This window comes from Pelophylax lessonae, assembly GCF_965119305.1.
Source record: "Pelophylax lessonae genome assembly, chromosome: 12".
Lineage (NCBI taxonomy): Eukaryota > Metazoa > Chordata > Amphibia > Anura > Ranidae > Pelophylax > Pelophylax lessonae.
Window position 1 is genome coordinate 19,391,178 of NC_138779.1, and position 13,477 is coordinate 19,404,654.

Sequence of the window (13,477 nt, forward strand, 5' to 3'; positions counted from 1 at the left end):
TCCAGAGTGAACTTGGTGATGAATAAGCGACACATCCAGTCGTGAAACGCGTCCACCGATTGTCCTGCACTCACAGTGTGTATCTGTATTTGCCGATTGATGTGGAATAAAGACACTCCTTTTTGAAACTCATCGGAAGTGCGGTCATTCCTTTTGTTGTATGAAGCTATCCTGGATTACGGATCCGACCGGCACCTGATTCCAGCCTCACCTAGAGCGGTCTTCCCTGTTAGGAGAAGGGTATGCCACAGCTGGGGTGGGACAAATTTAGATGGGGGGTGCCCTATTTCAGTCTTTCCTAGGGCAGCGCAAAACCAAAATACATCACTGATTAGTACCCTTTATTACTCATTACCAAAAAAGGGGAACTCTATCTAAAACCCTTAATGGGCAAAATGACAGATCATTTTGATATATTTTCAGCGTCAGAAATTAGGAAAAATAATAGCATAATAGTTAACATAATTTTTCTTCTTTTTTTTGCTACTGACAGAGTGCCCTGCTGGTTGGTATGGGTTGGACTGCCGGCACCAATGCCAGTGTGACAACGGGGCACAATGCGACCATGTCAGCGGGGTCTGCACCTGCGCACGGGGCTGGAGAGGGGCCTATTGTGAGCTCCGTAAGTATTTTATTTTATACTTTCTATACTGCACATGTGACCTCAAATTGATCGCAGAGATGATATGAACCAAAGCCTTGTTTACTGGAAACAAGATGTTAATTGGGTGGATTACTGTGAATAATAGTGACCACTGTGTAGTCAGCAAATGCTATTGGTATTTGTTAAAAAAAAAAAATAGAATTAATTAGTAAAGGTATTCTATAGATACCATGAAAATTAAAATCGTTTCAAATAGAACACAATTGTATAAGGGGATTTCAGAAGCCACAGCATCTTGGTGGGTAAACATGACCCATGCCAATTAATTGAAAGCGGGTCGGGGGGGGGGGGGGGGTTCGGGAGGCCAGAAGAGCATAGAAAACTGAAGAATTGTAGAAATGGGAATGATTGGTAGTGAGAAAAAACTGTAACAAATGCGGCAATCTTAACTTTATTGTTGCATGTCTACAGCCTGTCCAGAGGGATTCTACGGCATAGACTGTACCAACAGCTGCAAGTGTGCCAATGGCGGAAGCTGTGACCATGTTACCGGGACCTGCACTTGTCTAGATGGCTGGATTGGCTCTACCTGCAACCAAAGTAAGTCCTTTCTGTGTCTCGTAGAATGCTGGCTGGGGTATATGAGAAAGAAAATAAAATGTATGCAATCTATTAATAATTTTACTCATCAATTAGGTAGTATTATCCATTAATAAGCAAAATTTCCAGCTAACCTTGTCTTCATATAAACCTTTTAGTCGGTGGTGGAACTACCTGGGTCACAAAGGTTGCACTTGCACCTTGGCCCTGGCATTCTACCACCGAGGGAGGGTCCAAGGCAGCATTAAAGGTGCGACGCTGCAAAACATGTGAGTGGGTCCCACTGCGGGACTGTAAGAAAGGGCCCTGCGATGAGAGTGAAGAGCCCCAGGATTAGTCTGAATGGCCCTGGGATTGGCGGGAAGCGCCCCAGGACCAGAGGAAAATACAAAAAAGGAGAAGGCTGCCCTGGGACCTTGAATGAGGTGGACACACGTGGGCCAATGGATATATGGTAAAATAAGTAAATTTATTAAACATAGAATGATTGTCATGTATGGCCACATATACATAACAAAAAGGTAAAACAAAAATACATATGCATATAAATGCTTGCAAGTATAATATGAAACAATGCATGATGAAACTGAGGCATCTTGGAGCTCAACGCTTTTCGTGAGGACATATCTCACTTCTTCAGGAGTGGATGCTTATGGGCGGGCCTAGAGAGTACATAAAGTATCATTGTCAGGTATACAAATATACATTATAATGTCTAATGGAGTATAAGGACTCAAAGAGGACCCTATGCTAACGGTACATACTTACAAGTAAATTGAGCCAAAATTAATAGAATGGCACTGTGATCCTGAGGCAGTGGCAAAAGGCAGGACCAGAGGAAAGGGCCCCAGGACCAATTGGAAGAGCCCTAGGACCAGTGGGAAAGGCCTCAGGACCGATGGAAAGGATCCTGAGACCGGAGCAGGGGAGTAGGTTGAACTGATTTTTTACTCAGGTCCCTCCTTGTGCAGCCATTGCTAATTCCAACATTGTCCTTAAGGCTGACCATGTCCAATCCTAAAACTACCTCTTTGGACAATTATGGTAGAGGGGAAATCCGAAATAGAAATGTTTTACTGTTTTATATATTGAACAAAATCATGCTTTTTTTAAAGGGGGGTGTCAGGGGGGCCCTTTATGTTTTTTGCACTGGGGCCCTGAAGGTTCTGGTTACGCCTCTACCTTCAGTTTATGCAGGGCCTGAGCCTAATACATCCAGGTAGGACCAGGCTGTCTTCTGCTCTGCTCCTCCCTTTTAACAAAATCATCATGTGACTATTGGTTTGGCATTTGGTCATGTGACTTCAATGAGGCAAAGGCCAACTGTTTCTTGAAGAAAAGATCAATATTTCCCATTTTGCTCTGATCAAGCAGGATGATCAGGGCGGGAAGAGGGGGGTTAATTTAGAATGAGTTCACTTTAAAATGTACTGACCATCTCAGATCATTACGTAGCCGAACACCGGCTCATACATCTATTTTACACAATTGTTTTTGTCTTGTAGGATGCCCAGAGGACAGATATGGAAGTGAATGCAAAGAGAAGTGTCATTGTTCTAATGGTGCGCGGTGTAACCATGTCAATGGGGAGTGTATCTGTGCCGCGGGGTGGACCGGAGCACAATGCCATCAAGGTAAGACCTTAGGTACAACAGGGCCAAAAAGATTATGGACTCCTTCTGTGGTTGGCCTCTTTGTGGAACTTTCTGTATTCCAAAAGCAACCAATCACAGTCGCCATTTCCTGTGGGTAGGCATGTAAAAAAGTAAAACAAAACTACCATTTTTTATACACTATTTCATATATGAAATCAGTCGTTTTGCACTCTATAGCTTGCAGGAAAACCACAATGGTTGGGGTCAGTTTTTTATTTAAAGGTTACACATTTTTAACTGTTGGGTGATTTTTTATTTTCTTTTTACAAATATTTAATGCATGACAAAGTACTCCCAAAGCACCATGGCTTGCTTTGCAGCTCCCTTTGTCTGAATGAAATCTTGTTCTAACCGATCTGATAATGATGATGCTATGATGACCTTTGAGTTCTGTTACCAATGGGCAACAAATGTATCAGCAAAGATTGTAAATGAGAAAAGAACAGCAAAGCATCAGCTCCTGGACCAAAAAGGAGAACCTCAGACTATCTATATGCAATATATCATATTTATCTGAAAATTACATTTTTAAACATTTGATTTTTTTTACTTTTTTCTAACTCTTGACCATAATAAATTAAGGAGATGGGTAGAAAACCAATAAACAATTCCTTTGGAGCAGCGGTATCTATACTGAGACCCTTTGCTTACCTTTATCTGGCCATTGGGGCAGTATTCCATCCACTGATACCAAAAATTGGACATTTCCTCACACTAACACCATCAAAAGGGCACAATTCCTTCCACTGATACCAACGATGGGCCACTATTCCTCCTACTGACACCAATTAAATGGCACAATTCCTCCCACTGACACCAACAATGAGACAGAATATCTTTCATTGACACTCACAATGGGGGGACTATTCCTTAAACTGACACCAACAATGGGGCACTATTACTCCCACTGATACCAACGCTGGGGCAGAATTCCTTCTAATGAAATCAATGATAGGGCACAATTCCTCCAACTGACACCAACAATGAGACACTATTCCATCCCAGTGACACCAAAAATAGGACATTGTTTATTCCCACTGGATGCCAGGACATTTTCTACTCCCACTGTCCCTAGTCCGACCCCCCCTGAAGTCTGAAGGACAGTAAACTGGCCCTTTTTTTATAAATTTTGGAGACCCCAGCTTTAGAGTAAATGTGTACTAAAGGCAACATGTAGGCTGACCTCCTTCTAAAAATATCTTCCTGGCTTTCTTGGCTTCAACTGCTTCTCAATCACCAACCCGAAACAAGCATGAAGATCAGAATTGTGGGGAGTAAAGTTGGAAATCCTGATCTGCATACTTTTTTGTGGGTTGGGGTCTTGAAGATCTGAAGCCTCTGGATCAGCTTGACAGCAGAGAGCCAAGTAAAGGACAGCGGTGACAGCCTACAAATGTCTCTTAACTCATGTTTCCTGTAACGGCCTTCCAATTCACTGATTCTAATTTTCCAGCCTGCCCAGATGGTTCCTATGGAGAGAACTGCCTTCAGCAGTGTATCTGCAGAAATGGCGGAACGTGTGACCATGTCACAGGACACTGCGCTTGTTCCAAAGGCTGGACGGGATTGGCTTGTGAACAAGGTGAGTCTTTTAACAATGTTTCTATTATTTGTGTGACCCAGAAGGGAGCGTCTAACTGCTACTGGCCAAACTGCAAACAAACTGACATAATTAGGTTTAAAAAAATACCTCTCTATAAAGTACAACCAAAAGACACAAAGTAATACAATAAAAACACCTTGCAGCCTTATAAGTCTAATCCAAGTGGCTCCAATAAAAGGAAAAAAATGATTTCCTGATCCTCAAAGGCAAACAAAGCCTCCCTGCATCAAGCCATTCTCAGCCTGGATTTAACACCAGTTCAATCCTGACGAAGCTACTTATAGGCCAAATTTGTTGATCCACTATGCTCTATATTGCAAAAAAGGGGGGAAAGGACGGGACATTAAATGAGGCGCCCTGTGGGATCTGCCGTGCGCCTCCATCCCTAATTTCAAATAGAAGATGAAAAGAAGTTGGGACTTTAAATGAGAGACATGACATGACAAGGCTGGTACAATAGAAATATCACATTTATTTTTACATGCAAAAAAATGCTCTATATTGCATTATGAAGAGATGAATAGTGGATCCAGAGGAAGCTACATATAAGTGAAACTCGTTGTTCCACTATGCACTAAATTCCATTATGAAGAGATGAATAGTGGATCCCGGGGGAAACTACCTATAAGCGAAACTAGAGATTAATAGTGGGTCCCAAGGAAGCTATAAGCAAAACTTGTCGACCCACTATGCTGTATATTCCATTAGGAAGACATAAATAGTGTATCCAGAGGAAGCTACCTATAAGCGAAACTCGTCCATCCACTATGCTCTATATTCTATTATGAAGAGATTAATAGTGGGTCCCAAGGAAGCTATAAGAGAAACTTGTCGACCCACTATGCTGTATATTCCATTATGAAGAGATGAATAGTGGATCCAGAGGAAGCTACCTATAAGCGAAACTCGTCAATCCACTATGCTCTATATTCCATTATGAAGAGATGAATAGTGTATCCGGAGAAAGCTACTGATAAGCAAAATGCGTCGATCCATAATGCTCTATATTCCATTATGAAGCAATGAACAGTGGATCCCCTGGAAGCTACCTATAAGCGAAACTCGTCGATCCACTATGCTCTATATTCCATTATGAAGAGATGAATAGCGTATCCCAAGGAAGCTACCTATAAGCGAAACTTGTTGACCCACTATGCTCTATATTCCATTATGAAGAGATAAATAGTGGATCCTGAGGACGCTACCTATAAGTGAAATGTGTCAATCCACTATATTCTAAAAACTTGTATATTGTTTTTAAAATTTGTTATTGTCAATGGATGTGGTTTTAATTGATATGTATTTTAAATTTATGAATAAACCTATATATTTTTATGAATACATGGTGCTGTCTTGGCACACATAAGAATCCCCAGGTTCCAGTGCCTGTTGATTTGATCCACTAGAAGCTTATATCTTTGTGTATTGTACATCAATGATTGAGTCACCCCTTAAACTTGCATTAATAGAGGGAAGAGTAAAATGCAGTCACCATACAGCACAGCATGTACTTATTGTTCAGAGGTGTAGGGCGCCTCATACTGGAGACCAGCCTGCACTGACACGACAACCTTCTCCTTGCAGAGTGCACTCCGGGGACATACGGGGACAGCTGTCTGCAGAACTGCACATGTCAGAACGGAGGAATCTGCAACCGGGAGACGGGAACCTGCGTGTGCCTGGCTGGGTGGGTGGGAGAATCGTGTGAGCGCGGTAAGTGAGCACCTGGACGGGATTCCCATTCTGTATTTTGGTGTCCTTGGCAAAGTGTATTTTTATTCACAACGAACTTCTGTTATGTGTTTTCTTATATTTGTTTAATAAGTCCAAAATAGCCCTTTAATGCCTCTGTCAGGTTCAAATTATTTTCCACCAGGTAAGGAGAATAAATTGTTTCTGAAATGGACCTTCTCAGATTGTCTAAGACAGAAGGACGTCCCGGATGGGAACGTCCTTTGTACCTTATCAGAACTTCGAACGTCATTCCAACATTTTGTGGAGGCGCTCCCTAAGCCTCTATGCCAGGGATCCTCAAACTATGGACCTCCAGCTGTTGTGGAACTACACATCCCATGAGGCATTGTAAAACTCTGACATTCACAGACATGACTAGGCATGATGGGAGTTGTAGTTCCTGAACAGCTGGAGGCCATGTTTAAAGAACCCTGCTCTATGCTCTATTTGTGAGCTCATTCCATGGGAGACACTTGGGGACCAGGGGGGAATCAGCAGACAGGGGATCTCTAGTATACAGTATCTCACAAAAGTGAGTACACCCCTCACATTTTTGGAAATATTTTATTCTATCTTTTCATGTGACAACACTGAAGAAATGACACTTTGCTACAATGTAAAGTAGTGAGTGTACAGCTTGTATAACAGTGTAAATTTGCTGTCCCCTCAAAATAACTCAACACACAGTCATTAATGTCTAAACCGCTGGCAACAAAAGTGAGTACACCCCTAAGTGACAATGTCCAAATTGGGCCCAAGTAGCCATTTTACCTCCCCGGTGTCATGTGACCCGTTAGTGTTAGAAGGTCTCAGGTGTGAATGGGGAGCAGGTGTGTTAAATTTGGTGTTATCGCTCTCACTCTCTCATATTGGTCACTGGAAGTTCAACATGGCACCTCATGGCAAAGCGCTCTCTGAGGATCTGAAAAAAGAATTGTTGCTCTACATAAAGATGGGCTAGGCTATAAGAGGATTGCCAAGACCCTGAAACTGAGCTGCAGCATGGTGGCCAAGACCATACAGCGGTTTATCAGGATAGGTTCCACTCAGAACAGGCCTCACCATGGTCAACCAAAGAAGTTGCTCAGCATCATATCCAGAGGTCGTCTTTGGGAAATAGACCTTTGAGTGCTGCCAGCATTGCTGCAGAGGTTGATGGGGTGGGGGGGTCAGCCTGTCAGTGCTCAGACCATACGCCGCACACTGCATCAAATTGGTCTGCATGGCTGTCGTTCCAGAAGGAAGCCTCTTCTAAAGATAATGCACAAGGAAGCCCGCAAATAGTTTGCTGAAGACAAGCAGACTAAGGATATGGATTACTGGAACCATGTCCTGTGGTTTGATGAGACCAAGATAAACTTTGGTTCAGATGGTGTCAAGTGTGTGGCGGCAACCAGGTGAGGAGTACAAAGACAAGTGTGTCTTGCCTACAGTCAAGCATGGTGGTGGGAGTGTCATGGTCTGGGGCTGCATGAGTGCTGCCGGCACTGGGGAGCTACAGTTCATTGAGGGAACCATGAATGCCAACATGTACTGTGACATACTGAAGCCCTGATCCCCTCCCAGATTCCAACATAACGACCCCAAACACACCTCCAAGATGACCACTGCCTTGCTAAAGAAGCTGAGGGTAAAGGTGATGGACTGGCCAAGCATGTCTCCAGACCTAAACCCTATTGAGCAACTGTGGGGCATCCTCAAACAGAAGGTGGAGGAGCGCAAGGTCTCTAACATCCGCCAGCTCCGTGATGTCATCATGGAGGAGTGGAAGAGGACTCCAGTGGTAACCTGGGAAGCTCTGGTGAACTCCATGCCCAAGAGGGTTGAGGCAATGCTGGAAAATAATGGTGGCCACACAAAATATTGAAACTTTGGACCCAATTTGGACATTGTCACTTAGGGGTTCGCACTCACTTTTGTTGCCAGCGGTTTAGACATTAATTGCTGTGTGTTGAGTTATTTTGAGGGGACAGCAATTTTACACTGTTATACAAGCTGTACACTCACTACTTTACATTGTAGCAAAGTGTAATTTCTTCAGTTTTGTCACATGAAAAGATAGAATAAAATATTTACTAAAGTGTGAGGGGTGTACTCACTTTTGTGAGATACTGTAAATAGAGCACAATTCTAAGGTTTGGGACTGTGGGGCCATTAGTACTAGGAGCAGAGGAATGGGAAGGACAAAGGTACAATGTAGAACTTCAGAGCCTTGTGTGGGACTGATGGGTCGTCAATACCAAGGAGCAGGGGATAGGAAGGACTGAGAAGGTACAATGTGGAACTTCAAAGCTTTGTATGGGACTGTTGGGCCATCACTACCAGGAAGCAGAAAAGGGGAAGGATTGACAAGTTACAATGTGGAACCTCTGGGCCTTTGTAAGTTGTACAGGGGGGCAGAGAATCAGGACTGACAGGGTACAGAGTGGAACCTCAGAGCCTTGTATGAGACTGTAGGGCCATAAGTACTAGGAGCAGAGGATGGGAAGGACCAAGGTACAATGTGGAACCTCAGGGCCTTTGTATGTTGTACAGGGGGGCAGAAAATCAGAAGGACTGACAGGGTACAGAGTGGAACCTCAGAGCCTTGTATGGGACTGTGGAGCCATTAGTACTAGGAGCAGAGGATGGGAAGGACTAAGGTACAATGTACAATGTGGAACCTCTGGGCCTTTGTAAGTTGTACAGGGGGGCAGAGAATCCGGACTGACAGGGTACAGAGTGGAACTTCAGAGCCTTGTGTGGGACTGATGGGTCGTCAGTACCAGGGAGCAAGGGATAGGAAGGACTGAGAAGGTACAATGTGGAACTTCAGAGCTTTGTATATGACCTGTTGGGCTATAAGCACCAGGAAGCAGAGGGTGTGAAAGATGGACTAACAAGGTACAATGTGGAACTTCAGAGTCTTATAAGGGACTGGTGGAATGTTGGTATTAGGGGACAGAGGATGGGAAGGACTGACAAGCTACAATGTGGAACTTCAGAGTCTTGTAAGGGACCAGTGGGTCATCAGTATCGGGGAATAGAGGACGGGAAGGACTACAATGTACAATGTGGAATTTCAGAGCCTTGTATGTGACCTGTTGGGCCATCAGCGCCAGGGAGCAGAGGATGGGAAAGATGGACTAACAAGGTACAATGTGGAACTTCAGAGTCTTGTAAGGGACTGGTGGATTGTTGGTATTTGGGGACAGAGGATGGCCATCAGTATCAGAGAGCAGAGGACTGGAAGGACTGATGAAATACAATGTGGGTCTTCAGAGCTTTGTATGGGACTGTTGAGCCATCAGTAACAGGGAGCAGAGGATGGGAAGTAATCTTGCTGAATACCATCCAGTGAATTGACCCCTTGAATGGTAAAAGCACTTAAACCCATAATAACCAATAAGGAATAATCTCATAAGGGACTGCACTGAACCCTGATTGGTTGCTTTGTGTTCCGACCTTACACTTTGCCTTGCCATTAAAGCAGAAGCCCGTGATCAGGAATTGTATTGGGTGTGTTCTGTGTTGCAGCCTGTCCAGAGGGAACCTTCGGAGTCCAGTGCCAGGAGAAATGCCACTGCCACCACGGCCTGACCTGTCACCACGTTAGCGGCATTTGTGACTGCGCCCGGGGCTGGAGGGGAAAACACTGCGATAAACGTAAGTTTTTGGGGGATACGGATTTGGGGGAACGTCCTAATTTTTTGACCTTTAAGTTGAAACAATAACATTCTCATTTTCAGAGAAGTAGCCACGAGCTTTTACAAACATTTTTCCAAGTGTCTGGAAACCCCAATTTCCTACTCCCTCCATATACCCATTCAGATTTATAAATCTGAAGCTTTCATTAAAATAATCCCTGGTGATCCTGCCATTGAAGTCCTTGTTCTGTCACTTCCTGTTATAGGGTGACAACGCTCTGGCCCTGTCTCCCAAATGTGCTTCTGCGTTGTCACCCACCCTGTCACACGGGCTTCTTCTAACAAACTGTTTCAACATACGATATAGGCTTTGTGTCTTGTTGTCACCATCAGGAAACCCAACCCTAAGCGCCCATTTACACCCTGCATGAACGCAAACGTAGTATGTGTGTGTGTTAACATGCGCTGCGATAAGGCAGCACTTTCAAAATGATTGGGCTGCCAAAGCACCTGATGCACTAAAAATGGTGCATGTTACAAAATAAATACATGAAACAAATGGTGCATGCATTAAATAAACAAATGGTGTAAGCAAAAAATAAAAAATAAATAAAAAAAATGGTGCATGCAAGAATAAGGGTCCTTTTACACGGGCGATCCAATTGTCAGTTTTTCAGCCGGACCTGATCAGATTCTCCATGCATCCCTATGGGGCAGCGGGTGTCAGCGGTGACATCTCCTCTGACACCTGCTGCTATCCGCTTCCAATCCTGTCCGTGAAATCTGGACGGATGGAAACCCTATTTTCCATCCGTCCAGCGGATCGGATCGGATGAGAACGGACAGGCGGTCCGCTCTCATCCGATTCCCCCATAGAGGATGGGATCTGACAGCTCCGTGCCAGCACACAGAGCGGAGACGGAGCTGTCATCCGCCTGCTCAGCGGGGATAGGTGGATCGATCCCCCGCTGAGCAGAGAACGGCCCTCGTCGGACAGTGACCGTGTGAAAAGACCCCTAAAACAAAAAGAGTAAATAAATAAAAAATGGTGCATAGAATACAAGAAAAAAATTAAAATAAAAAAATGGTGTAAGCAAAAACAAAAAAAAAAAAACAAACAAAAACAAAATTAATAAATAAATAAAGGGTGCATGCAAAAATAAAAGTAGATTGAGAAAATAAATAAATAAATGGTGTAAGCAGATAAAAAAAAAAAACTGGTGCATGCAAAACATGAAAGTAAATAAATAAATGGTGTAAGCAAAAAAAAAATAGAAAAATAAAACAAAATAAATAAAAACAATGGTGCATGCAAAAATAAAAATAAAATAAGCAAATAAATAAATAAATAAATAATGGTGCATGCAAAAAAAAAAAAAAAAAAAACAATGATGCAAGCACCATTTTATGGCAGTGCACCAAAATGCACATTGTGTGCTGTGCTGCCTCCAATGTTTATCAGCAAAGTGCTATGGGGGTGCCTTTGAGAATGAATGACTCCACATTGCACCAACTCATGTAATGTGTATTGAGAAAATGTTCAATAGTAGTAATAATAGACCCTAAGAAAGGCCAGGCAGCCATCGCTGGAGTACATTTAGATAGGAAGTGGCTGCAAAAAGCAGCAGGAGATCTGTAGGGTTTAAAAAAAATATATATTTTATTTTTAAAAAATGGCAGTTGTTTATATTGCACAGTGCTTTAGGAAATTAAATGCTAGTTTGCAATAGTTCTCAACACTGGCATGGTAAAAGGCCACATTTTCACATTGTCACTCTCAGTAGATCTCTATATGATGTTATGTGATCTAATTTCAGTTCTTTTCTTCTTGCTTAGCCTGCCTCCCTGGCTCTTTCGGTGATCACTGCTCACAGCTCTGCAACTGCCCTTCGGGAACAGCGTGCAATCACATGACTGGCCAGTGCGGATGTCCTCCAGGGTTCACCGGCAATGGCTGCGATCAAAGTAAGAGTTTTATTCGGACCACTTTGGTGTCAGCGCACTCCAGTGTGCACCTTGCTCCTGTGTGCACTGCATTCCAGTGTGCACCCCTCTCCAGTGTCTGCCCCATTCCAGTGTCCATCCCACTCCAGTGTGCATCTTGCTCCAGTGTCCACCCAACCATAACAGCGTCACAATCTGCAGGAACATTCATGTTTTCTATAAGCTCCTCTCTACATTTTTTCCAAATCATTATATATCATATATCACAGGGTATGCTGTCTTTCCCTACTTTAAAATCCTTCAGATATAGCAGTAACGGCTGCTCAAATGTGCACCGCACTCCAATGTCCACCCCACTCCAGTGTTCACTGAGCTCCAGTGTCCCCCCCACTCCAGTGTGTACTGAGCTCCAGTGTCCAGTGTCCCCCCCCCCCGCTCCAGTGTGCTCTCCGTCTCCGGACCGGTCCCCCCCCCCCGCGCTCCAGTGTCCTCCCCGCTCCAGTGTACACCTTGCTCCAGTTTCCTCCCCGCTCCAGTGTGCACCTTGCTCTAGTGTCCAGCCCACTCTAGTGTGCACCGAGTTCCAGTGTCCACTCCGTCCAGTGTGCACCCCTTTCCAGTGTGCACCCCGCTCCAGTGTCCAGCCAACTATAGGGTGTTCTGAGCTCCAGTGTGCACTGAGCTCCAGTGTCCACCCTGCCCTAGTGTGCACCGAGCTCCCGTGTCCACCCTGCTCCAGTGTGCACCAAGCTTCATTGTGCACTGAGCTCCAGTGTTCACCCTGCTCCAGTGTGCACCGAGCTCCAGTGATCACCCTGCTCCAGTGTCCACCCTGCTCCATAGAGAGATTTACTTACCTAAAAGCTGAAGTTTAATCTGCCTTTCCTTGTTCTTCTAACTCTCATAATCGTTTTCTCTTCAGCCTGTATTCCAGGTACCTACGGTGTGAACTGTGCTAAAATCTGCCAGTGCCCCGGCCAGCATCAAGACTGCCACCCAGTGACTGGGGAGTGCATATGCGCCCCGGGCTACTATGGTCACACCTGTCAGCTGAGTAAGTGGAGCATTCGAAATGTTTCTTTTTGGTGGGGTAAAGACGAAGCTACACAAGTGATTTCATCTTTATACAGAGAGATGGTGTCTCCTGCTGGAAGTCACCTGAATAGTTCAAAGCGGCTGTTCTCAACCAGGGTTCTGTGGAATCCTAGAGTTCTTCCTGAGGGTTCAAGAGGTTCCTTGGGCAGTAAGCAGTGAAAGTATATCCCACCCATCCCACATTGACCACCAATGAGTCGCTTCTACACTGACCACCAATGAGTCACTCCTACACTGACCACCAATGGGTCACTCCTACACTGACCACCAATGGGTCACTCCTACACTGACCACCAATGGGTCACTTCTACACTGACCACCAATGGGTCACTTCTACACTGACCACCAATGAGTCATTCCTACACTGACTACCAATGGGTCGCTTCTACACTGACCACCAATGGGTCACTTCTACACTGACCACCAATAGGTCACTTCTACACTGACCACCAATAGGTCACTTCTACACTGACCACCAATGGGTCACTTCTACACTGACCACCAATGGGTCACTTCTACACTGACCACCAATGAGTCATTCCTACACTGACTACCAATGGGTCGCTTCTACACTGACCACCAATGAGTCACTTCTACACTGACCACCAATAAGTCA

At 44.4% G+C, this 13,477-nt stretch overlaps 1 protein-coding gene across 1 annotated transcript in view; it reads left to right on the forward strand.

The window, feature by feature from the left end:
* MEGF6 (multiple EGF like domains 6) overlaps positions 1 to 13,477 on the forward strand; it is a 559,396-nt gene that overhangs the window by 521,527 nt on the left and 24,392 nt on the right. The window contains exons 23-30 of the mRNA XM_082273280.1: positions 494 to 622; positions 1,076 to 1,204; positions 2,710 to 2,838; positions 4,313 to 4,441; positions 6,047 to 6,175; positions 9,713 to 9,841; positions 11,659 to 11,787; positions 12,689 to 12,820. Of these exons, the coding sequence (XP_082129406.1) occupies positions 494 to 622; positions 1,076 to 1,204; positions 2,710 to 2,838; positions 4,313 to 4,441; positions 6,047 to 6,175; positions 9,713 to 9,841; positions 11,659 to 11,787; positions 12,689 to 12,820 (1,035 nt within the window). The remainder of the gene's footprint in view (positions 1 to 493; positions 623 to 1,075; positions 1,205 to 2,709; positions 2,839 to 4,312; positions 4,442 to 6,046; positions 6,176 to 9,712; positions 9,842 to 11,658; positions 11,788 to 12,688; positions 12,821 to 13,477) is intronic.